A 25,567-nucleotide genomic window follows, 5' to 3' on the forward strand; every position below is an offset into this window, starting at 1 on the left:
AATGTAATAGCATGAAATTGGTTCTGTTATTTCCTTTTTGTAGAGTTCCTTTTGTTTACTGCTTCCTGTACGTGTATTAGGATGATATCTTTACATACTCTTAATAGAACAAAACATTTGGCCTTGTTCAGAGAGTGAGTCGTGAAGATGAGGTTTGATATATTTTAAAAGACATTTTTGGGAGTAAATACCGCAATTCCCGGCCTACAGAGCGCACCTGGTTTATAAGCCTCACCCAGTACATTTGTAAAGGAAATACCATTTGGTACATAAATAGGCCGCAGCTGTGTAAAAGGCGCAAGTGCCCACATTGAGACAGGAGATATTTACAAAGAAAGACGTACACAGAGTTTTAACGCGAGCAGCGCCGCACTAACGCTAACGCTAGCGCTGTGCTAACAGGGGCGCTTAAAAAAAACATATTGGTAAAAATCACTTTTTGGCCATGGTTTCCTCACATTGCGATGACATACGAGGCGTAATATTTCGTGCTACCTGGCCTCTCTTGTATTGTATATGTGCTAGCTACCTGCAAATGAGCTAATCTGGGATTCTAGTCACGATTAGTTGGATTGCAGTACCCCTGAAAAAATTATGTCAATGAGGTATTCCACAAATATACAACATACTGTAATAAACTCACTAAAATAGGGAAGGGAAAGTGAGCGACACGATTCAGTAGTAATGACATCATCAAGCTCAATGCTCTGGCCGTGGGTACAGCTAAGGTCATTTTTTCCATATTTTCAGTGACACCTGAACCAATGCAACCCTGTTACTTATGTTATTATAAAATTGTACTGTTTTTTTCTCAAATTTTTATTATAAAGTTTATTCTTGATCAGTGCACATAAAGCCAGCTAAAATTTTCTGGAATGCAGGGGGGGAAATAAAATAAAAAAAAAAATACCACTTACACACACAAGTAAGTATCCACAATAACTAAAAAAAATAAATAATAATCCAATTAGTCTTGCTGGACTTGTTAGAATTTAGCTCCTGTCCACTTTTTTTCCTCCCACAATATGAGCAACAAGCAAGTTCATAAAAATGTTATTATCTTGTGCGAACAGTTAAAAAAAAAAAAGATATTTGTAGAATTTTGTTTTTTTTTTTCACTCAAGTGTCCAACATTTCGTAACCTATCATATTATATCTGTGACATTCGCAGCATAACACAGATGTGTATCTCTCGCTCTGGAATCTACATGGGATGGACAGCGAGAGAGAGAAAAAAAAGACAAAACAATCCACTCTTGTTGAAGGCAAACTTGTAGGATGAGTCTTGTGGATGTTAGGTAATAATAGACGCGCTGAACATATAAAAAGTAAGGGAGGGAGGATGAACCGTGCAACTATTCTGTAAATGGGAGCACATACATTGCACGTGTACACACCAGTCGGTCCATTGAAGGTGAGACGAAATATACATTTTTTAGTATACTTTTTTTTAGTTGAGCTGAGGGTTTCCTTTTTTTTTTTTTTTTTAAATACACTTTTTTTTTTTTGTGGAGTTTGAGCTGTCAATTTATATTTCCTCGCCCACACACTGCCTGTGTGTTTATTTATTATTTGTTTTGACTATTTTAGATGAAGTGGCTCGTCGCTGTCTTTGCTGCTAGCATTTTTGTGGTGGATGTCTACTGCGCCGATGATACAATTCGTAAGAATTCATATTTTTGTTGTCGTCGTCATCTTAATTCAGGGGGTATTAAAAATGGAATAGTGGCTTTTGGCAACAAGTAGCAGTATCCTCAGAAAATGAGTTGGATACACTGATATTAAAAAAAAAAAAAAATCCCCACCTCTGTTGCACTAATAAGTCACTAACTTGACTCTATTTCCTTTTCACCTTTTCCCCCAGCCTGGTGTTATCACGACCCGACGTGCAGTAAGTGCCCGCCATCTTATCTGCGCTTATCTCGGCTTCCTCATTGCTCCTCGTTGATGACCCTCAAGCTTTATGTTCCTGCTTCCAGATGATACAACGTGGCCGCGAATCGCTGCGAATTTTTGCAACAGGAGCAGACAGTCGCCCATCAACATCGACACCCGCTTGGTCTCGGTCAACACCAGCCTGAACGATTTCGTCTTCATAAACTACGATAACCCTTCCATACTAGACAATATTACCAACACTGGCAAGACGGGTAAGCACCTGACCTACATTTGCAACCTAAATTTGAATATTTGGCCCCGAGAAATGTTGTAAATGTATTCGCGATAGTCAATTCTCTTCTTTTAGTAGCGTTACTTTTGGCTGCAGTGCTTTTGGTATGTGAATGTTAGAAATTATGGGGGCCAATCGGATTTCAGACTCCACGGCAATTCAACCTGCTGGTGAAATTTAAAGTATGTGAGCAGTGGGCCATGTTTGAACATCAGCGTTTTTCATCCGAATTGGCAAAACTGGTGATGGCCCAACTTTCACCAGCAAAACAGGTGTGCGGCAAACAACTCAATTAATCAATTTTTCAAGATAATAGTTGTTGTTTTCAGACCTTTGTATGGTGGTAGTACACTCAACTCACTCCCCACTAAGCAGCACTTCCATTGTTTATTGTTGCCATTGTTTATTCTATTAAAAAAAAAAACTTGAAGCAGTGAATTTAACAAACGGTGCAGCAACACATGTACACAGACAATATAATAGTCTCAGGTGTGTTCTTTATACACCACGAAAAACTAATATTAGCGCAGAACTGATGAGCTGTGATGAGTTCATCCCAAAAACGTGCAACATTAATTGGACACACAAAAATTGCCCCTAGTTGTCATCGAGAGTGCGGTTGTTTGTCTCGATGTGCCCTGCAATTGGCCAGTTCAGGATGTACTCCGTCTCCTGCCCCTTGACAGCTGGGATCGGCTCCAGCACTCCCCGCGACCCTCGTGAAGATAAGCGGCGAAGAAAATGGATGGATATGAATATTGATAGTTTTTTTTTTGTTTTTTTTTGGTTTTGCCTCTGCTTTTCAGTCAAAGTGAACTTTAAACGCGGGGTGCAGATTTCCGGGGGAGGTCTCTCCGAACCCTACGACGGCCTCCAGTTTCACTTGCACTGGGGCAACCTCAGCAACGTGCCCGGCGCCGAGCACGCCGTGGACGGAGTACGCGCACCCATGGAGGTGAAGGCTACTAACGCGCTTGAACTATTTCCTGCACTCGTCCACTGCCGCGCGAACGTGTTGACCTTTGACTCTGCCCCGCAGCTCCACATTGTACACCTCAAATCCCGTTTCGAAGGGAACACGACGTTAGCGGTCGCCGACCCCACGGGACTCGCCGCGCTCGGCTTCCGCATCGAGGTTGGCTACCGTCTCGTGTTTAACGCCGTGACGGCTTTTAGAATTGCATTTGATGAAACGTAAAATAATATTAGGTATTGCCGGACACTACTGGTCAACCTGCCAGCTGGAACACGCTCACCAACTACCTACGGAACATCACACTGAGCGGTAAGACGACGCCCGACCCTGACGGGCCAGTTCCGATGGATCCTTGCCGAGTCGACAACTTTTAACGTTTGTCACCAGGTGATATCGTCAATGTGACGGAAGGGCTCTCGCTGAACGACTTGCTCGTCGGGGTCGATCGCACCGAGTATTATCGCTACCTCGGCTCGCTGACCACACCCAACTGCCACGAAGCCGTGGTCTGGACCGTGTTTAAGGACACGATCAAAATCAGCGCAGACTTGGTGAGTTTTTTGCGGGACGCGAGGGAGACGCACGACAATAAAAAGTCCCTGACGCGGCAACGCTTTTCCCCTCCCGCCTTAGATTGACAAGTTCAGCACAATGCTGCATATCAATAACACGATCGAGTCGCCGATCATGGTTAACGTCTTCAGGCAAGTCCAGCCGGCGCTGTCCGTCACCACTCGGGCTAACGAACCGGAAACCGACGATGCTCCCCAATCTTTGGTCTCCCTGGGCCTGCTGGCCCTGTGCCTGGTACTTGGAAGAAGTTACTAACTTGATTTTCTTTAGCCCCCGCAGAGAAACAAAAGCCAGCCCCTGCGAGCTCTTTATATTCCGACCATTTTACCCCCCCACCCCACCCCACCACAATGCGACCCCCACGGTGTGCCCACGTAACCTCATCGACGTATTCTGAATGATACTGCACTGAATGCAACGTACCGTCTCATTACTTCTGCAAATTTTGATGCAGGATCGAGCGTGTCTTGTTTTTGAAATATGCCAAAATGTGCAAGACATCATTTGGGCCTTTAACGGGCCGCTGCCATCAAGACCTCACACTCCAAATGAAGATACCGTCGAGCGTATGTATTTGATATTTATTATCTTGAGTTGATTCGGATCAAGTTTTGCCCTGTAATGCGCCACATTTATGCACATGTATCTGAACTATTCTGTGAATCTGTGCGTGTGTGTGTGTGCTGTGCAAGTGTTCATAAATACGGTTGTATCGGAAATTATGAAGGTTTACACAAAAAAAATGTGACGAATCTGTGAGTTGTTCATGAAGTCAATGCAAAGTCGTGTACAGCTTTTTATTTTACTCAAGGCTGATAACGTCGCCTATTACTATCAATAAAAAAATAAAAATAAAAAGTGTGCGCACGCCATTTTGTTTCAATTTTTTCTAACCCGGGGGTGCTCAATGCCTCGATCTGGGGACGGTGTGCCAGAAAAAAAAAAAAAAAGACGTTAGCCAATGTTCCCTCTAAACTGCGCATGTGCGCAATTGTCTCTTCGCAGATATTCTGCATTGCGCGCAAAAAAACCCCACAATAATAATAATAATCCAATGCAAATTGAAATTATATCATACAGCTATTCAGTTTATGGCATTTTGCAATGGGATTCAGTGAGTGAGGGATGACTGGTTGTTACATCCGATGGCACAATTCTCATACGTACTGTAAAAAAAAAAATGAAAAGAAGAAGCCACTGGTTTCTTTTAGGCAGCACATGGAACTTTCTGGCTGCTCCGCCACACTCTCTTTTTCATAGTCCCACCCACACTCATAATTACAAACGTGACAGTACTTACTTAGCCCATCAATGTGTTTTATAATGACAGCGTCCACAACCGCTGCTTTAGTTAGCAACACAGTTCGGGCAACATAGAGCAAAGATGCTGCTTATGTTTACTTTTGATATTAATGGAGAAAGTTAAAAAGAAATGGTGTTGTTTTAAGATGCAGTGACTGTCGGAATATGTGAATAATCGAAGAAAAAGTGCTTAAACTGGACGATATTTTCTCTTTCGAGTGGGAAAGGTCTGGTCTGAAGCCAACATGGAAAGTGCAGGATGCGATGGTGTGTCATTTTAAAATTCCACCTTAGCATAGCCTGATGCGGGATAAAATCACAGACAATGCAGTGCACAAAAAAAAAGCTAATTCTGTATTTTAAATATAGGAGGCAACATAACATCAACCCTAAAACGGTATCGGTAGCTCGGGAGAGGCTGGCTACTTGAAAAGTAGATCTTGGGGTAAAAAAAAATGTCCGGGCACCACCGTTCTAACCCCGCGCTGAACAAAACACGCTATTAATATGTTTTCTTTTCATTTGCCACAGAGAAAGTACAACATGTATAAAGTTGGGAATTACCTGTGCTTTTTATTCCTGAAACAAAGACATCCTCTCCGGCGAACTCTCCCATGCTATTAAGTTGTTTTCGAAATGGGAGGAACGGCTCATCGACGAGTCCCGGGCTCCAGTGCAAAGTTACCACGCGAGATGAATTCTTATGCCAAAATATGATTCCGCATCCGGCTCAATAGGACGCGAGTTGAAACTTGCTCCGTTCCTTTACACGGATCTAAATTGCGCAACTAAATGGCAACCGCAAACAATCGCTGAACAACTCCTGTCATCGCCAAGATGAAATTGCTCGGCTTTGATTGACGCTGTTGTTATGCTATTCATTAATACTGGAAATGAAAAACACTTTCGACTGTTGTTTTTTCATTCATTTACGTGGGGGCTATATATATAAAATTACCGTTTTATATACAAATGAAGGGGATAAAAATCCCTGTGCAGGTGAAGTATTTTATTTGCTAAATTGGTATACACTACTGTTGTGCCTTGGGATACGAGTTTGATTTGTTTCCTGGCCATGCCCGTAAATTGTGAATATGTCATATCTCAGATCATTTTTCCCGACTGAAATGAAAGGAAATGCCATTAATCCGTTTCAGCCACCCCCCAAAAAAACGTTTTTTTCTCTGTAATGTTGTACACGTTTTTTTTTTTGTTTTTTTTTTTTGGTCACAATTTGCGTCACTTAATGGCCATTGGGCTGTTGCCCGCCTTGGCCACCTGGGGGCAATATAGGCCAGGCGGAGAGATACTGTACGTGGGTGGATGTGTGTAAAGTACAGCGTTTCAGTTCCTCACAGAGGATAAAAAATAGATGATTGGGTACTGTTATAGCAATGTGATAGAGATGTCATAGTGTATGTCAAAATGTGTTGTTGCACCAGTAGTTAATGAAAAGTTTCTCATTGTGTGTCAGGATTAAGCTACGTAGAGGTTAAAAGGCTAAAGGCTAATCTGTGTGTTTGTTTTCTATACACATCATTCTTCGAGTTTCATATTTAGTTTGACAGTAAGCATCAACTGGGGGTAGCATTAAATAACTCGAAAGCTCTTTTGAACAATTGTTCACAGTTTTCCGAAGTGCTCCCTAATGAGTTGAGTTGAGTTGAGTTCACTGTCACTATACAACAAATCAACGACAAAATGTCTCACAGCCCCAAAAACCCACAAGTTGGGTCACTTGTATCTCAAGTCGCCACTGTATTTCTACTATAGATCAGTATGAGAAAATTAAATAGTATAAAATAGTTGACAATGTGGTGATTAAGGAAAGTATTCAACCTTTTTCCCTCCCCCTGCAGTCACAAACCATAAACCGCTCCAAAACTTCCTATTTTAATAACGAGCTCCCTAACGGCCAGCAAAACTGACACCAGTAGGCAGTTGCTCGTGAGAGATGAAGACGACCCAGTGAGGTCGCAGCGGCATCTGTGTGGGCCGTCGGGGTCGGACGGAGCCGAGGACGGGGCGGGGGCTGGACAACGTAGCCAGTCCTCGGCGATGGATTTGGGTTCCACGACGTCTTGGTCCAAGCCTCCGCTCTTGAGCACCCAGTAGTGGTTGTCTTTGAAGAAATAGGCATCACCTGAGGAGAAACGGTGGCCCCGTGAGCAAGATGAACGCTATCGTAAAATTCTAGACAAACGCTCCAGTTCACTGAGGTGGGGGACTCGAGTCGCAGCACTTGACCCGAGTCGCGTCTTTGCCGTGTCACCAACCGGAGAATTCCGCAACGCAAAACACAGATCGGAACCAGCAGTTTAACCAGGCTGTTAGTGATCTTACCTTCGCCCCAGGTGATGATGTCATCCATATGGGACGGAACTCCAGTCCAGAGGGAACTGTCGCGCGGGTACCCCGACTCGGGCTGCCTGGTCTCGTGCTGGCCTTTCTGGCTCTCGTCGAACCTCCAAAACTCGCCTTGGCTGAACAGATAGGTCTTGCCGTTGTGAGCCCAGATGAAGGCGGCGTCCACCCTGTCTACCGGCGCCCCGCTCTTTCTCTTCATGCCCCATTCGGAGAGCGGGCGAGGATACCCGCTCATGGCCATTGTGTCCTTGAAGAGCCAGTACTGAGATCCTGTTTGAGAGTTGAACGCAAGTTATTCCATGACGCCATCCTAACCTATCACTGGTACGAAGTACAAATACTTTGTCTGGCTCTAGCTGTTGTCCACCATGTACATTCGGTGTGCGTGAAACCTTTGGAAAGTTGAAGCTATACTTGTACTTTTTCCAGCGTATGTTTTGACACAGGTATCTGTATTTTTACCCAAGTATTTCTTCCAAATTTGGGTTTCACTTCCGGTTCAGTCCAACCTAATTTTAATTTCTGGTCATGTTTCTCACCAATAAAGAAGATGATGCGGTTGTCACTCTTGCGCTCGTACACAGCGTCGATCTTATTGGTTCCGGGAGGAAGGCCCATCCAGAAATTTTTAATCTGGGCTGGATTATTTGACACCAGAGAGCCGTCTCGCTTGGTCCTCCAGAAATTACTACCTTTTACCCCAGAGGACCACAAAGAGGACGTCCACGTCAGTTTTGAGGGTCACATGAAAACAGTTGGAGGAAATGAAGCGTTTGTCTTCACCTTTGAAGAAGAAGACCTCCCCTCTGATGTTTGCGACTGCGTCAAATCCCCCGCGACAGCGGTCGTGAACAGAAGGGTCATCCCTGGGACAGCAAAACGTCGACACAAGATGCTCATTTTGCAGTCAAAGACTTTCACAAGAGGGCACATAAACCACATTAGAAGCTGGGGAAGTTAAGAGGTATTGACAGGAAAAGTATCTTTTCACAGATTTGAATGAAGAGATCCGGTATAACTCACGGTCTTGCCGGTCTGGTCGGGGGAGGACTGGGCAAACGAGGGAGATCTGGATCGACGCCTCCTGGTCGCCCAGGATCCTTGGTGCCTATAAAAGATCAATATTAAAGAACGTACTATCACACAGGATGCAAACACTTTGTCATTTCCCAGCTCTAAATGTCTGCAGTTCACCTGAACAAGCAAACGGATACCACGCATAATAGCGACATTACCTGAACAGTGTGTTTTACAAGAATTAAAGTCATGAAATACAAATAATTCCAACTGGTTTCTGGTAACTTTTCTAGTCGTGGAAACTGGAACGTAATCATGAAATGTTCAGTGAATCATCAGAATGCGAGGTGCCACCAACGCATGATCAAGATCACGGTTGTGGTCACACAACAGTGAATCAGCAAGAATCACACAAAAGGCCACCAGATGTTTGTGTGGTCAAGATAAAATAGCTAGCTAGATAAAAAGCGTAACTTTGTACTGAGCTCTTCACCGCCAGTACAGCAGCTGCTCAAAATGACAAACAGGACCAACAACAGCTGAGAAAATGTCAAAACTGTGCAGAACGGCAATAGAACACGGGACCGCCACCATCACCTGCGGTATCCTGAGCAGTGACTGACCATAAAGCTGCTGTATGGCCTGTCTGTCGTCCAGGGCCAGTTTGTAGTTGGGGATGTCCCCGACGGGACCTTGGTAGTACGGCCTCATAATGGAGGGGTCGGACGAGGAATGCGACAGGCCCAGCGCGTGGCCGAACTCGTGCACTGCCACCGTGAACAAGTCTGTGGTGCTGCCGCTGTCCCCTGCGGGCAAAATTGTGCAGACCACAGTCAAGGAATGGCTGACACTGAACCTTCAACCTGATGTGATTGTGGATCCCTTAACCCAAACGCAAGGGCGTTACAAACAGTTTAATACCCATTTTAAAAAATAGTTTTGAACAGTTTTTTTTTTTTTTTTACTACACAAGCAGGGAGTGGAAAAGAATGTACCCCCATAGCTCCACTTCTCATGGTCGTCAAAGTGCGTGTCTCCCGATACGTCGTCCCTGCCGGGGAAGAAGGCGTGCGCGAGGGTGCCGCCCTGCCCGTCGAACGGGTACCCATCGTCGTGTAGCAAGCTGTTGAAGGACACCCTGATGTCACCGCCACGCGAGGCGCCTCCGCCGCTCGGCAGCTGGCGGAAAGTCAAAGGAGCCGCGTCGCTCCAGGCTTTGAAGGCGTGCGTCAAGATGTTGTCCACCAAGGAGGACGGCAGGCCCGGCGAGAGGGAGGGTGATGGGTAGCTGTGGACGCTGCAAAAAGGGGGCGGTCGTATGTGAGTTTGCATTCGGGCCAGGCGCAACAGTGCCCCAGCGGTACCAGGAGATGGCACTACAATAAAAAAAGATTGTTACCTTTACTTTCCAAAATACAGTCGAACCTCGGTTCTTGACCACAATCCATTCTAGAAGACGGTTCGAAAACAGATTTGTTCGAAAATGGAATCACCCGCCACGCGAGTTATGTTATTTCCGGGTTTTTTTTCGGGGGTTTGTTCGAATTGACAATAACAAAACGCGTTGTTGGTGGGCAAGCTGTTCGGGCTGCAAGCGTTCTGTTATTTACGGGTTTTTTAGGAGAGATAGGAATTCACAACAAAGCGCGTCCTGGGTCACCTGGTCTGGCCGCAAGCGTTCTGTTATTTACGGGTTTTGTTGGGGGCGTTCGAGTACCCATTTTCGTTCGAAAACCGAATTACTCGAGAACGAGGACGTTTGAGAACCGAGGCTGTACTGTATTTGAATTTTTGCTTCTCTTTTGATAATACTCAAGGATGCCACGAGATGGCTGCAATGGCCTAAAAGTATGAATTGGTGTCATGGAAGTCTGTTGAAGTGATACATCTCGACTGAGAGGCTAACATCTTTGTATGTCTGGGAGGGGCTCTTTAACCTGGGTTGTTAGCGGATGTTAGGAGATTCTTCGCTACATGGAGATGCTCACTTCGTGTGCGTTTTGTCTTTGAGGATTTATTGTGTTGACAATTCATGTTACTGTTCTTCTAGTTATGTAAAATTGTATTTCAGTTCTCAGATTAGTGTTTTTTTTTTTAGGGGGGGGGGTGGACCGGAGACCCCACAGGCAAAGGAAGTCAGACAAACGCAACCTAAGAAAATGACTCCAAATGAGACATATCGACCCAAGCATATTGATTTTACAATTGAATCGTTGCACTCGGCGCTCTTGGACCCCAAGTCCCGAACGTACCTCCATGTGAGGTCGCTCTTGTGCCACTTGAGTCCCGACAGCGCATATCGCCGTCTCCTCCTCCTCCTCTTCTTCAGCTTGTCCTCGCTTCCGACAATATCGGGAAGCGAGCATCGCGGCGTCGACATGAGCTTGAGCGTTTCGCCGTCTGCAGGGCGGAGAGATTCGGAAGGGGGAAAGAAAAAATTAATAGATCTTAGTACCGTGACTCGCAGATGCACTGAGTACAATAATACAGTACAAATATTTGTTCTATGAAACCATGTTAAGTTATTCCCAAAGGTCAATTTGCATCTGTGTGGATGCTTTTATTTTATTTTATGTACGTATTTATTTATTTATTTTCCTTGATATTTTTTTTTATATTGGTATATTATTGTGCTCGTTTCGTCCCACATTAAACAGTGTTGCGCTGCGTTGCGTCAATGTGAAACGGGAAGTCAGAGGCCTCACTCGAGGACCCTTTTACCGAGCACGCCGGTTTCCCGCACGCCGCCGAATCTCTGCATCACGCGTATGGCCTTTTCTATGCCCTCCTTGGTCTGCAGCTTGCTCGTCCGCGGGTCGGGCGGAGGGAGGTACCCGTACCTGCTCAACCAATCCTGCGGGGGGTGCGAAAACAAAGAAGTCCCAAAATTTAAAAAAAAAAAAAAAAAAAAAAAAGAGGAAGCGTGGTCGTGTGGCTTCCTCCAAACATGATTACCACAGTGAAACATAACTACAGTATATGGAAAAAACAACAATATGCGTTCCCCTCCGCCTGTGCATTATTTCACTTCCTTTATCATTTGTCATGTGATCGAAAGATGGATCCTTCGTTGCCAAGCGGCTGCGGCGGCCGCTGTCCCCGTAAACAAGTAGAAAAGCGCCCGCCAGGTGAAATCAACCGACCGGTGTCATGTCTTCATGAATTTGTGTCAAAACAGGAAAGATCTATATCTCTTGAACGTGATTTCGAAACGGGCCCAACCCTATGCGGTGTCACCACCAACGTACGGTTGAAAGGAAGCCACCAACCACCGTTGCTCCTTTACGTGTGCCCTTTTTATTTTCTTTTTGCAATACAAAAATGATTTATCCCCCCAAAAAACCCCAAAAGTATTCTTGATAGCTCAATAATGTTCCAATTTGATTGACACTGATCAACAACACGCCACTGTTCATTTACATATTTTGGACGTCACATGCAATCGGGTTTAGAAGTTCTATGCATTCTACTAATACGTGGCCATCATTTAAGACACTTTGGTGGGCCGGGTTTGAAGTGAAGTTCTTCTCCGACGGCGCGCGTCAAATCATAAGTGTCGGAAACGGATTTCATCGTACATAACGTCGTCCAATTCATAAAAGTGATCCGGACTCACCACCGCTCTGCTGTACTGCTCGGGCACAGCCGACGCGCACGCGGGGAGAATCAAAAGCATCCACATCAGCTCCATCACTGGGAAAAAAATTTATACATATATATATATATATATATATCTTTTTTTAATGTTTTATTTTTCTCCAAAAGCCAACAAAAAGCAAACAAACAAACAAACAAAAAAACTCACCGTGGGGTCTTCTCTGAAGCGTTATCTGTTCTCCCGAGACTAGGATGGGCTGATCAATAGCATCTCTCTCTCTCTCTCTCTCTCTCTCTCTCTCTCTCTCTCTCTCTCTCTCTCTCTCTCTCTCTCTCTCTCTCTCTCTCTCCACCCATCTCAAAACCGTGATCCGCCAGACCCAAGTGTGCATCATGCGAAATACTATAACCACAATAATAATAAAAAAAAGTCTCGTTTTTCTCTTGTTGAGCATTTCTGCCTCTCATTTTTGCATCCAATTTCGATGCAAATCTATTTCTAAAGCATTAAAAAAAAAACACCTTTGGAACAAATGATAAAAATTTAATACAATACAAAACAATACGATACAACAAGAAAACAATAATTAAAATCGCATTAACTACATGAGGATACGTGCCTTGAAAAATGGATGGATGAATAAATAAGATCAAATATATCCATTTTTTAGCAACCAATTGAGGGTGTACAAACAGAAGTGGGTTGTCACGTGTTACAGTTTCTCATGTAAAATTTATACTTTTTTCTCAGAGGACTTTAAATGTACCCTTCTCTTTACTTTTACTCGAGTATTTATGTGAAGAGCGATTGATACTTTTACTCTGTTACAATAATCAACATCCCATGCGTTATTTTTATTTATTCATGCGTGCATTTGCGCGGTTATTGTCAGACTCCATCTTGGACTTCCGCTAGGGCCCCTGTTGCACCAATCAAACGGGCTCACTAATGCCATTTGACTCCAAATTAACCAATCAGACGACACAAGGCAGTCACATGATTGGCATATGGCCTTTCTGTGGGGCCCAATTTATATGTTGTTGTGTTTTGGGCAATTAAAACTTGATAAAGTGGCTGGTGTGATTCGATTCCCACATATTGTTAATTTTTTTATTGTGTTTGATGTTAATGTTCCGATTTAAAAAAAAAACAAACATTATAAGTCACTCACAAGTTACTTTTATTTGAGTAGGGTTTTTTTTTCCATTTAGTACTTTGTTACTCTTATTCATGTAAATATTTGCATGACTACTTTTCACATTTACTTGAGTCCCATTATTCAAAAGTAACAGTCCTCTTACTTGAGTACAATACTTGGCTACTCTACCGTCCTCCGCCCAGGACCCCAGAGATGATATGTGGTATGAAAAATAGGTGAATAAAAATGAATAAAAATTATACCTATATTTTCATAATCTTGCAATTTTTCTCTTTTGTTCTTCTGAATTTTTTTCCTCATAATGGTCCATTTTCCACAAAAGCCATTATCTTTTCCCGCTCATGAAATTATGACATTTTTTTAAAAGAAATACAACTTAATTCTTGACATTTTTTCTGATAATGTGATTTTTCAAAAAATTATTGTAGTAATCTTTCTTTTTTTTTTTCATTCAGCTTACATGTTTACTTTTGAAAGACTACAATCTTATTCTTGAAATGTTCAAATTTTTATTTATTTATTTTTTTCCCAAAGGTGTGGACGACTCCATATTTTCTTCCGTTCTTGTTTCCTGTCGGACTACCGGATCCACGTCGAGCTGCTTCTCGCCACAGATTCTCGAAGCTAAATCGCTGACGCTGCAATAAGAGGACCAGCTTAGACCTCTCACATTCACATCTCAGAAGGCCATTAGCGTAAGTTAGCGTGGTCCGGCGCGGTGTTATCTTTCCCCACCCTCCCTCCTCTGGCTTTCTCCCTCATCTCTAATTCGTCCTCATCCTCAGGGGGGGGGACCGTGTGAGTCATGCATGCTATTAGCAAACGATGCTGTCTCACAAATGTTGCGCCAGATTCTGTCCCGTTTGCATTCAATGCTAACATACAGTGAAGAAAACAACAATTTGTTTTTGCTACATATACAACTGTAGTAATTGTTCAGCAGGTTTGCACACACTGCAGGAGGGATTTTGGCCCACTCCTCCACGCAGATCTTCTCTAGATCAGACAGGTTTCTGGGCTGTCGCTGAGAAACACAGAGTTTCAGCTCCTTCCAAAGATTTTCTATCGGGTTTAGGTCTGGAGACTGGCTAGGCCACAGCAAAACCTTGATACGCTTCTTACGTAGCCACTCCTCGGTTTTCCAGGCTGTGTGCTTTGGGTTATTGTCATGTTGAAAGACCCAGCTGCGACCCACCTTCAATGCTCTGAGGGAAAGAGGTTGTTCCCCAAAATCTCACAATACATGGCTGCGGTCACCCTCTCCTTAATACAGTGCAGTCGTCCCGTCCCATGTGCAGAAAAACACCCCCACAGCATAACTCTACGACCCCCATGCTTCACAGTAGGGACGGTGTTCTTGGAATGGAACTCATCATTCGTCTTCCTCCAAACACAGTTAGTGGAATTATGGCGGTCCCAGCTCTTTTCAGGTCATTGACTAAGTCCTGTGGTGTAGCCCTGGGCTGATTCCTCACCTTTCTAAGGATCATTGAGACCCCACGAGGTGATATTTTGCCTGGGCTCCACTCCAAATGAGATTGACCGTCACACGTTTAGCTTCTTCCGTTTTCTCATGATTGCTCCAAAAGTGAACCTTTTTTTCACCGACCTGCTCGGCAATTTCTCCGTCGCCCTTTCCAGCCGTGTGGAGTTTTTACAATTTTGTCTCTGGTGTCTTCGGACAGCTCTTTGGTCTTGGCCCATGTTACAAGTTTGAGTCTTACTGATTGTACGGGGTGGGCAGGCGTCTTTATGCAAGCTAGTGACCTCACACAGGCGCATCTGATTCAGGATAATACACGGAGTGGAGGTGGACTTTTAAAGGGGGACTAACATGTCTTTGAGGCTCGAAATTCTAGCGGATAGACAGGTGTTCAAATACTTATTTGCAACTGTATCACATATAAATCATTAAAAAAAATCATACATTGTGATTTCTAGATTTTTCTTTTTAGATTATCTTATGCACCTACGATGAAAATTTCAAACCCCTCCATGATTTCTAAGTGGGAGAACTTGCAATATAGCAGGGTGTTCAAATACTTATTTTCTTCACCGTATGTGCACAGCTTGAATGGCACCATGCGAGAGCACAACCCTCCCTCCAGTCCTCACCCAACTCGCAACACACACTACGCTATATTAGTTTTTGACGGAGAAATACGGTTTGAGAAGATTGTGTTGCGTTACGCGTAAACTCGTATCTCAAGCCCCCCACCCCCATCTTGAGCATTTGAAACCAGTCTACCTTTTCACCGTCCCCAACGTCAAGAAATGAAGAGCGCCCCAATTTGTCTGGATGACGCACGTTTTTTTTTTTAATTTTCATTAAAGGGATCCAAGGCCTTCACGAAAGGGTTGACTCTTGGCAGCTAAACAACACTAACACAACACACACACACACACACACACACACACAGTTAACAGAAACTACACCGAGGGCCCGTGAAAGTGAAAAGACAAATAAATAGGATCGCAAAGACGACGGGCGTCCAGCCCCAACCCGGTCGCGTCCGGGAAAACCGGCAGCAGTCGGAAGAGAGCGAGCGAGCGAGCGAGCAGCGTATTTTCAACGGAAACCTTCCTCCCACCCCACCCCCCGATGTAGCTGATTGTCTCGCGGGTTCGTTTGGTCATGCACGGTTTACAATATTTCCATTGGCGGCATTGCGGTATCATTTCACAGTATTTCCTCCCTGGCCTGCTTTGATTGTCATCTCGGAGTGCACGCAGGCAGCATTGATTGTCAGCAGCTCCCAGAAGCTTCACTAGTGATATAAAACATGTTTTTTTTTTTTTTACTATTTACCTGATTTTGTTATGTTATATAAATCCCTGTAACTGTTACATTTGCATGTTTAGCTATGTTGTTCGTTTTAGATGAGGGAATTAGTAGATTTCAGGTCGCAAAATGCTACATTCTTCCCTCCCGTGACAGCTGACAAAAGCCCACACGTCATCGTACGCAAACGTACGGACAAAAAACAAAACGAAAAAATGTCGGAACGGAACCTTCTTCTTTTCTATTTTTACAGTTTTCAATTGACCTGAAGCCAGCGGACGAACGCGCGTCGTCGTCGTCGTTACCCGCTGAGCTGCTCAAACGGAACGAGGAACTGTGATTGGACTTCACAATACACTACAGACATCTGCCGGCATTTACTCGCGTCCTTCAGCCGAGTGGTCCGCGCCCTGATTCGAGCCTAACGCTAAACTAGTTCTAGTCCTACCCCGGAGGCCAAGTAAACACAAAGCAAATAGCGGTAGAGTACGGTCAAGTGGAACCAAAGCTGCTCTTGAGTACATTTGTAAACATGTGATGCATATCAGGGTCTTCGGCCTATTTTGGACCCGCTAAAGCTCAGTCCCGTGTTGTCCCTTCTAGTTTTTCGCCACAGGTTTTTCTTCTTTTCTCTTCTTCTTCTTCTTGTGCTGCTTTTGCCGTTCACTGTAATCTGGCCCAGTACTGGCCCAGGTTCTGGCTCATGCCCTGCGGCTCGGTCCCCGGAACCTGCACCGGCACCGAGACGCCGGGTGATATGAGGCCTGGGTGGGAGGGAGATGCACAGGAACATCATTGGTTTAACTTTGAAAAACATAGATAGAATATTTAATAAGTAGGTCATTATGCACACATTCAATATTAACATTGCGCTTGAATGTGGAAATAAAACAAATTTTCTTTAGTGATGACTAAATTAAAATGTCTTAATGTCTATCTTAATAAACTTTTTTTTTTTTTTTTAAATAGATATTGAAGTTGAGGCGACACAATTGGTCAGCTGGTAAAGCGTTGGCCTCACAGTTCTGAGGACCCGGGTTCGAACCCGGTCCCGCCTGTTTGTAGTTTGCATGTTCTCCCAGTGCTTGCGTGGGTTTTCTCCGGGCACTCCGGTTTCCTCCCGCATGCGAAAAACGTGTAACATTAATTGAACATTCTAAAATTGCTCCTAGGTGTGATTGTGAGTGCGGCTGTTTGACTCGATTGGCTGGCGACCAGTTCAGGGTGTACCCCGCCTCCTGCCTGTTGACGGCTGGGATAGGCTCCAGCACTCCCCGCGACCCTCGTGAGGATAAGCGGTGAAGAAAATGGATGGATGGTTATTGAAGGTTAAATACAAATAAAATAAATTGAAAAGTTAAATACAACTGAACTGCACTGAGGCGGTGATTCTTACATTTACCACTAGAGGGAGCGCACACAAACCAGGATAATGTAATTTGAATTTCCAGCGCGCGTGAATGATCTGTAGTCGGTATTGTTGGCAAAATCTCTTCACTAATCAAATATTGATCAGGGCCACGTGAAGGAGCGGGCCGAGCATGGCACTCACCGGTGTTGGAGTTGGCCGAGGGCGCAGTCTGGAGGTGAGGGGAGGAGTATGCTGACGAGTCAAAGCTGCGCGGGGCAGATGGAGATGGAGGCAACATGCAAGAGTACGAGGAGGCCGACTGCGGAGGGATGGACTGAGGAGGTAAACAGCAGAGGGACGGGGAGGGGGGGGGGAGATACAATACTGTTAAAAATAAAGGATCCAATTTCATCTCATTAGACTGTGAACAGCACAATTCCATGTTAATCCGCTAGATGGCAGAAGAGATACCTAAAGTGTATAAGAAGTCATTCCTACAACAGAATAACAGCTTTTGTGTTCATCTCAACAGGCCCAATTTGTGAGTAAACTGTGACGAGATTACCATTATTTCAGTATTCATAATTTGTGTGACATTTTTTTGGGGGTTGTCTGCAGTGAAATAATTCTAATACACAAATATGGGAACACTGGTACTAATCAGGGCAATGATACACGTACACTGACCTGCTGGATGATGGATGATTTTTTTCATTTTTTGCTTTACTCACTTTACTTTTTTTATTTTATTTTTTTTTAACTTTGATGTCGGACTAAGGACTAACCTGGACTCCAGATGAGAAGACTGACAGCGAGCTGTAGCTGGGCAGCGACGACTCGGCCTGACTCAACATGGACCCTGCATGACAGAAGCCGATTGGTGAGCACACACACACACACACACACACATATTATAAATGATAAAAACACACGTGTTGTACATAAAGTTTGTGCACAAGAGCCGCATCAGATTTTTTTTTTCAAAAGGACAAATGGAACGACTCATTTGGAGGTGAGGTGAGAGAAAAAAAATTATGTAAGTTGTGCCTGTGGAAAATAGTAAATTGATTTAATCCTAAGTATCAAATTAAAAATGCTAAATTGATAATCAAATAGATATGAAAGTGTTAAATGTATAATTAATGTAATGTATGCGTTTTTTTAACCATAAATCTAATGATCCATTATTAAATTTGAATCAATTTTGAATAAAAAGTACTGTAAAATAAAATAATAAATAAAATCATTAAAATACATTTAAAAATGTTAATGCAACATACTGTATGCTTTTTTTTATCATTTATATTTCTCATTTAAAATAAATCATGCAATTATTTAATGACACATGATTATAAACATGAATTGATACATTGTAATGAACAAAATTGTGGAGAAAAAACAACTAGATTCATGTAATGCATAATTACAATGCTTAATGAATATTACAGGACTCGATCATGTACTGTAAATCACAGGTGTCAAACACAAGGCCTGGGGTCCGGATCTGCCACGTAATTATTTTGTGACCTACTATGTGTATGTTTCTTGCTAAATGGATTTATGACAATTACAATGATTACAAGAATTCCTATCATTGCAAGTGACGCATAATTACCGCAACGTTGCACAACATGCCGCTAGGCAACAGACAATTACTGCAACTACTGCCGGTACTGTACTGCTGTGTTTTTTTTTTTATTTGTAACGTGACAGCAACGCAAAAGGCAGAACGGAAATATGTAATATGTTAAGTCTTGAGGTATTTTTTCCATGGAAATTGCGCCTCCTTGTGCAATTGGTTGTTGGTGGTGGTGCCGTTCATGCTTGGCCTCCAACTGGCAATACTTTGCCCAGGCCTGGCCATGTCTAACATCGTATCGCGCTGTGCTTTTTATGCGCAAAGACAACGAGGCTTACCCGAACTGCTGCCGTGTTGTTGGTGGTAGACGGAGGTATTAAAGGAAGTGGTCAGGGGGGCTTGGCTCTGCGAACAGGAAGTCACCCCTCCCGACCTCCTTTGGTTGCGCAGCTTCTCCTCCCGCCTCCACTTGGCTCTTCGGTTCGAGAACCACACCTTGCCCGAACAGAGGGTTCATCTCATCACACGATCACAAGCATGATCATAAAGTAGCGGCGGCTGCTGGTATATTATAAAAATAACATTTGACACAGCCCATAATGCTATTTAAAATTTTAAAAAGGGTGGGGGCAGCGACGTGTGGGGAAGAGGGACGGCGATGCTCCAAGACCACCACTGTGACAACTTTTAATAATAATCATAAATTGGCTTTGTATAGAGCAGGAATTCCCGACCATAGAGTCATCTTTTTTCATTTCCAGCAAATAACAAATCTTTGTTCTTATCGTATTTAAAAGGCAATAATAGTGCATTTAAAAAAAAAAAAAATGCTATTGTTTAATAAGTTAAAGTTGAGTCCGTAAAATAGTGAACTATTATTCAAAAGTTAACACAAAGAGAAGTACATCTTGTTTATTCTAAAAAAAAAAAAAAAAAAAAAAACTTAGACCAGTGAATTCAACAAACGGTCTAGCAACACATGTACACAGACAATATAATAGTCTCAGTCGTGTTTATTTTTACACCATGAAAAACTAAAATTAGTGCTGAACTGATGAGCTGCGAGGAGTTAGTTGCATCAGTGAACAAAATGTACATGGACCCAGGTTCAATCCCGGCCCCGCCTGTGTGGAGTTTGCACGTTCTCCCTGTACCTGCGTAGGTTTCCTCCCACATCCCAAAAACATGCAACATTAATCGGACACTCTAAATTTCCCCTAGGTGTGATTGTGAGTGCGGCTGTTTGCCTCCATGTGCCGGCGACCAGTTCAGGGTGTACCCTGCCTGCTGCCCATTGACAGCTGGGATAGGCTCCAGCATTCCCCACGACCCACGTGAGGATGAGTGGCTAAGAAAATGGATGGATGGGACAAAAGTTGTAACACCCGTGTCGAAAAGGTTGGGGTCTAATGCTCACCTGTATCCTGGCCTCGGGTAAATCGATCTTATTGGCCAGTCTCTCCCTCGCAAAGACATCTGGGTAATGTGTCCTTTCAAATTCTGCGGAGGGAATAAACGCATCATTGGAGGGGGGGGTTAAGGGGGGGGGGGCTGCTTCTAAAAAGAAATAAATTCAACATGAAATCCTAATCACTCATTATTCATCCGCGCCGCATCTTTCCAATTCCCCGCGTCATATCGCCGGCGACTTAATCCGACTTTCCGTGGGAAACACAAATCAAGGGGGGGCCGAGCGATGTATCCTTACAACCATTTTTGAAATATTTATCTGTTGCACTTTGTGTGAATTATTGATGGTGATGGAACGCGCCGAAAGTTCAAACGAGAGGAATTCAAGTTGAAAAGCTGCCTAAGCATTTTTATTTCAAAGTAGGCCGACTTGGAAATCCCCACAGGTTTGAATTTTCTCGTCAACATTTATTTGCCAAAGTCGGGGAACCGGATACCAGCGAACATACTGTATGAACTATTATCGACGATACATATTTCCGCTCATATCAACCGGGCTTCCTTTATAAGTACATGGTTGATATCAAAGTTGACAACATTTTTGACAAAATTCCAAAAGTTGCAACTTTTCAGGTTTGCTCCCATCAAGGCGACATCATTACACAGAGATTGCACACACGTTAAACAAACAGCGGTCGCCATTTTGTTTTTGCTTGACGGAATATAACATCGATGCTGTTCGTTAGGACGTCTATGGCATTTCACATTTTTGGTAGATTGCGGGATAACATTTTAATTTTCCTATAGAGCTATTTTGGCACGGTGGATCAGCTGGTAAAGTGTTGGTCTCACATTTCTGAGGAGCCGGGTTTAATCCCAGCCCTGCCTGCGTGAAGTTTGCATGTTCTCCCCGTGCCTGCGTGGGTTTTCCCTGGGCACTTCGGTTTCCTCCCACATCCCAAAAACATGCAACATTAATTGGATGCTCTAAATTGCCCCTAGGTGTGGTTGTGAGTGCGGCTGTTTGCCTCCATGTGCCCTGCGATTGGCTGGCGACCAGTTAAGGGTGTACCCCGCCTCCTGCCTGTTGGCACCTGGGATAGGCTCCAGCACTCCCCGTGACCATCGTGAGGATAAGCGGTGAAGGAAATGGGTTGATGGATATTCATGTGGTGGTCACCATATTACGGGATTTTGAGTGAATTTTTGGGTGGTAAATTCAGGACTTTTTAGACCAAATGATTAAAAAATAATCATAAAATCCACATAGTGTTGATTACTACTGTCCATTTAGGTATGTTTAGGAGTTTAAAAGGTGTTTAAATGTGTATTATAAAGGTTAAATGTTGGAAATATTAATAAATCTGTGGAGGTTCATACATCTCAAAAACATATGTAAATAATCTCAAAAATATTTTGTTGCTACTTTGCAGATTTCGCCTATTGCGGGGTTGTTCCCGATCCAATTCCCCTGTGTGATGAACGAGGGATTACACTCTCTTTAATTTCTCCGTGACAATATGTCAACACTAAAAAAAAAAACCACATAACCTTAATTCAGGAAAAATGAGCCGAATACAAGAACGTTCCCCAGTCATCGATCGGACATTTAACGGCCACCTAACAGTCGCCATATTGTACCGGAAGGCGACCGCAGACCTGATGAATTAAACCTGTCTGGCAAATTGCTCTAATTGGCTGGGTTATAAGCGCCGTCCGTGTCGACACGCGATTGTTATTGTGCCTCGGCCGTGCACCGAGGTCAGCGTACCTCATTAATGTCATTTGCACGGAGTGACCACAGTGATACGCTTCCACTCGGCTGAGCAGTGGACATCGCGTCCTTATTTCGCTCGGGGGGTCCGCCGCAGCCATATCCAGTCAAGGGTGGCGTTCTGATGCCTTTGCGTGTGTGTGCGTGTGCAAAGTAGACTTTTCTTACTGCATAATACATGCACGGTAATGACGCGTTATCAAAATCCACTGTTTATGTAGCCACGGGCCCTTTTGGGGTGGGTGGGGGGATATAGTTGTTGTCTTAATTCGATTTTATCATCTGTGTGCAGCGATAAGGGCGCGGTGCTGCAAAATGAAGGAAAACACACTCAGTGGACCCTTTATTTAGTCGTCTTTTAGTCCTTGAAGGAAAATAATGCTCGTTTTTGTCTGAGCGTTATTCTTCAAGCAATATGTTTCTTTTTGTGTTAAAATGTGCTTGATAATATTTTGGTTACCCGTATTAGCTACATGAGAGAAGCAAAATATTATGCAGTTGTCCACCACTGCCAAATACTACTGTCAGAGTAAACTATTTTTGAATAATTTCTCCAGGAGTATTTTCCTGCTATCCTTTCAGGGGTTATTATTATTACTGAAAATTGACTCATAATAAAAATGAGATGTTTTCAACCATCTGTTCACAATATTTGGCCATCTTATGAAATGTTACAGACCAAAACAGTAACTCAATCACAATCAATTTATGTTTTTTTTTGTTTGTTTTTTTATTTTATGCACTGTAAATTTGAAATAACATCCCATTTTTTAAATAAAGAGATGGAAAAAAATCATTTTAAAAAATATTTTATATTCCAGTGAGCTCTCAAAATGCTCCCATTTTGAACGGGTACGCGTTATTTACATTTCCGTAGCGAAATCGAGGCAGCCTTGAGAAGTCAGAAATAAACTAAACATAACTAATAGTCAACCATTAAAATATTTGCTTTATATCAAGCTAACTAAATATTAACTAACTATAATTTGATGAGAAGGTGACAAGTTCAATGATATTTTAGCATTACACATTTTATTTGAGTTGAAGCACGTCTGCGTACTATTTTGCTTACCCATTACAGAAGCATAATTAACGATTTTGATCATTACCACTCCATTGAATTGCGGCATGAAGTTTAAATTGGATGTTGCTCTCGTAAATGTAGCGAGTACTAAAGTACGTCACGTGTCATCACAACACGACAAGAGGTTAACATTTGGGCCTTCGTATCAACTTACTTCAAGAATCCTCCATTTTGTTAATTTAAACTGAGCCGAATAATCGATTCCGTCCTCGTATTCGGATCTCGTTAGCGTACCTAATGAAGTGTCTGCAATTGTACTGCCCCTCCACCCTGCCACTGGCCCGAAAGCGACCCGCCGGTCAGTCGGCGCAATCTGGCGTCACGCGATTGGCCGGAAATGGTGACGGCGCTCGATTGCGTGCGGCCGTGCCCTGACCTTTCTCCAGCGCCTCGATCTGCTCCTGCGTGAAGCTGGTGCGGTTCCTCTGCAGCTTCCTCTTGAGCTGCAGCCTCAGCTGAGACTCCTCGCCCTCGTCCCTGTCCACGGGGACGCCTCCCGCTCGGCCCGCGCCTCCTCCTGCTCCTCCTCCTCCGCCGCCGCCGCCTCCGACTACCGCATCTCCCCCAATGCCGCCCTCCGCGTCCAACAGGCAGCCCTCGGACACTTGGGGTGACAAAACCCGCAATTTTGAGCGCTACGAAATATCACCAAGAGCTGTTTTCGTTTTAAACTCTCACCTGTGCTGTGTTGAGTCTGGACTCCGGTGGGGTCGTGGTACCAGTTGTTAGGCCCGCTCCAGTTTGAGCCACTCTGCAGGTTCAGCATGGTTAACTTCTCATACATACTCCAAGCGTCCCAACCACCATGAAGGCCGAGGCAGCAGTCCTGCTGTGTGCGTGCTCGCCACTGTTTACTGTCACGTTGGGCTCCTCTCGCCGTCCTTCGATCCTCCGAATCGTCCTCCTGGGGGAAGGAGCGAGAAGGAGGAGGAGGAGAAGAAGAAAGAGGAGGAGGGGTTCATATCGCATGAGTTCACACATGGCCGGCATTGTAGCGAATTAGTTTCACGATGACAGACAGAAATGGAGTTAGTTACATGCCGCCTGTCGTGGTGTGTGTGTGTTATACATTGGAATGCTGGTATACCTTCGGGAGCCAAGGTACATTAGAAGCCACTCAGCCAGCTGTGACATTTATTATGCTACTTGCTTTTAGCTCCGCCGATAACGTCGAGTACGTACGCACGCACACACAGAGGTTTGCATTAAACACAATGAAGAGCAGAAGTTTCTCCGTTCAGACGTTCGCTGCCATTGGCGGCTCGAGAAGTCAAATATCAACGTTAACCGGGAGAGCTTTGACAAGATGTGATTGAACGTGCGTCCGTATTTCTCCAATAACTTTTGAACCCCTAAACATGGAGGAACTCTGGTTGTAATTCCTGAAGGTAAATGACATATTTATCAATCCTTTTAAAGTAAAGCAGAAAGTCAACACTTAAAAGACATCTCGGTTGTCCCATTCCAATATAAAAACGCTTCCTTTGTCCAAATACTTGTGGACTAAACAGTTTCCGTCCTAATTATGATGCAAAAAGACTTTGGATCAATCGTTTTAGTTTATCTTTTCATTTTTGGACGATTTAGAAGAAACGCTACTGACAAACGAGTGCAAACAACTCTCATAGGTCACAGGTCATCCGTCCCAACGGTGACCCCCTTCGTCCCTCGACGTTAGAACCCGAACGCGTCGTCCGTCTCCTCGTCGCCCCGTTAACCGATCAATATGTGGGGAAAAACAAAAAAGTACAGGAGCGAAGTTTTCAACTTACAGAGTGTCAAGGTGCGTCGACGCCGGGGGTCCCGTGTACCTCGATTCCCCTGCTCCCCCCTCGCCCCTTGTTCTCCAGCTTTGTTGACAATGCCGTGTGCGTAAAGGAGAGTGCGGAGGGGAGAGATGGAGGGAGTTAGACAGGGCGATGGAGAGGAAGTGGGAGAGGATGTGGTGTGGGCGGGCGGATGGGGGGGTGCTCTAGAGAAATGCGTCTGCGGGCGCTCTTGTCCTCGGAGCGATGGCGAGAGAGAGAGAGAAAGAGAGATAGAAGGAGAGAGAGAGAGAGAGAGAGAAGAGGGGAAGGGAGGTAGAGGGCCACCGAGGGGTGACAAAGTGAGTCAACGTCAGTGTCAAGTTTGAACTTAATGCCAGGGAGAGGGGGGAGGGGGGGCGCACACATACAGAGTCCAGCATGAGGCGCACATAATGGAGGGATGGAGATCTGGATAAATACATGGAGGAATCCCATTTTAAAATATTAAAAAAAAAAAAAAAAAAAAACACGGTGAGATTCGCTGTTATTTGTTCCACACGAAGGGCCACACTCGAACTGATAATGAGAATTATTGGAGTTACTAAATACAATCAACGCATTCAAAAGGAGCCACTCATTAATTTAAATAATTCATAATCCCCCCTAAAATAAACAAT

At 44.0% G+C, this 25,567-nt stretch overlaps 2 protein-coding genes across 2 annotated transcripts; one reads left to right on the top strand and one right to left on the bottom strand.

Moving 5' to 3' along the window:
* Nucleotides 1–1,323: 1,323 nt before the first annotated feature.
* On the top strand, nt 1,324–4,597 carry LOC133496031 (carbonic anhydrase 4-like). The gene is made up of 9 exons (XM_061811159.1): nt 1,324–1,414; nt 1,591–1,663; nt 1,865–1,891; nt 1,980–2,150; nt 2,977–3,125; nt 3,210–3,305; nt 3,380–3,455; nt 3,534–3,697; nt 3,780–4,597. Exons 1-9 carry the CDS (start codon nt 1,367–1,369, stop codon nt 3,972–3,974), a joined length of 999 nt encoding a protein of 332 aa, XP_061667143.1. The 5' UTR covers nt 1,324–1,366; the 3' UTR covers nt 3,975–4,597.
* A 138-nt stretch (nt 4,598–4,735) lies between these two features.
* On the bottom strand, nt 4,736–23,997 carry mmp25b (matrix metallopeptidase 25b). Its single transcript, XM_061811177.1, has 17 exons — nt 23,821–23,997; nt 23,519–23,746; nt 20,292–20,374; nt 19,213–19,369; nt 18,081–18,154; nt 17,497–17,629; nt 17,098–17,112; nt 12,022–12,098; nt 11,127–11,259; nt 10,658–10,805; nt 9,401–9,702; nt 9,029–9,211; nt 8,412–8,496; nt 8,172–8,254; nt 7,928–8,080; nt 7,365–7,658; nt 4,736–7,164 (listed from the first exon to the last, which is right to left on the bottom strand). The coding sequence occupies exons 1-17, from the start codon at nt 23,924–23,926 to the stop codon at nt 6,881–6,883; spliced, it is 2,538 nt and encodes an 845-aa protein (XP_061667161.1). The 5' UTR covers nt 23,927–23,997; the 3' UTR covers nt 4,736–6,880.
* Between the last annotated feature and the right edge of the window lie 1,570 nt (nt 23,998–25,567).

This window comes from Syngnathoides biaculeatus, chromosome 22 (assembly GCF_019802595.1).
Source record: "Syngnathoides biaculeatus isolate LvHL_M chromosome 22, ASM1980259v1, whole genome shotgun sequence".
Classification (NCBI taxonomy): Eukaryota; Metazoa; Chordata; class Actinopteri; order Syngnathiformes; family Syngnathidae; genus Syngnathoides; species Syngnathoides biaculeatus.

Coding starts and splice junctions, on each gene's coding strand:
- mmp25b (XM_061811177.1), bottom strand. CDS start 23,926: ATGTATGAGAAGTTAACCATGCTGAACCTGCAGAGTGGCTCAAACTGG. Junction 9,212..9,400: donor TGAGAAGTGGAGCTATGGGG/GTACATTCTTTT, acceptor TTTTGCCCGCAG/GGGACAGCGGCAGCACCACA. Junction 8,255..8,411: donor CCGACCAGACCGGCAAGACC/GTGAGTTATACC, acceptor TTGCTGTCCCAG/GGATGACCCTTCTGTTCACG.
- LOC133496031 (XM_061811159.1), top strand. CDS start 1,367: ATGGGAGCACATACATTGCACGTGTACACACCAGTCGGTCCATTGAAG. Junction 1,415..1,590: donor CACCAGTCGGTCCATTGAAG/GTGAGACGAAAT, acceptor TGACTATTTTAG/ATGAAGTGGCTCGTCGCTGT. Junction 3,698..3,779: donor TCAAAATCAGCGCAGACTTG/GTGAGTTTTTTG, acceptor CTCCCGCCTTAG/ATTGACAAGTTCAGCACAAT.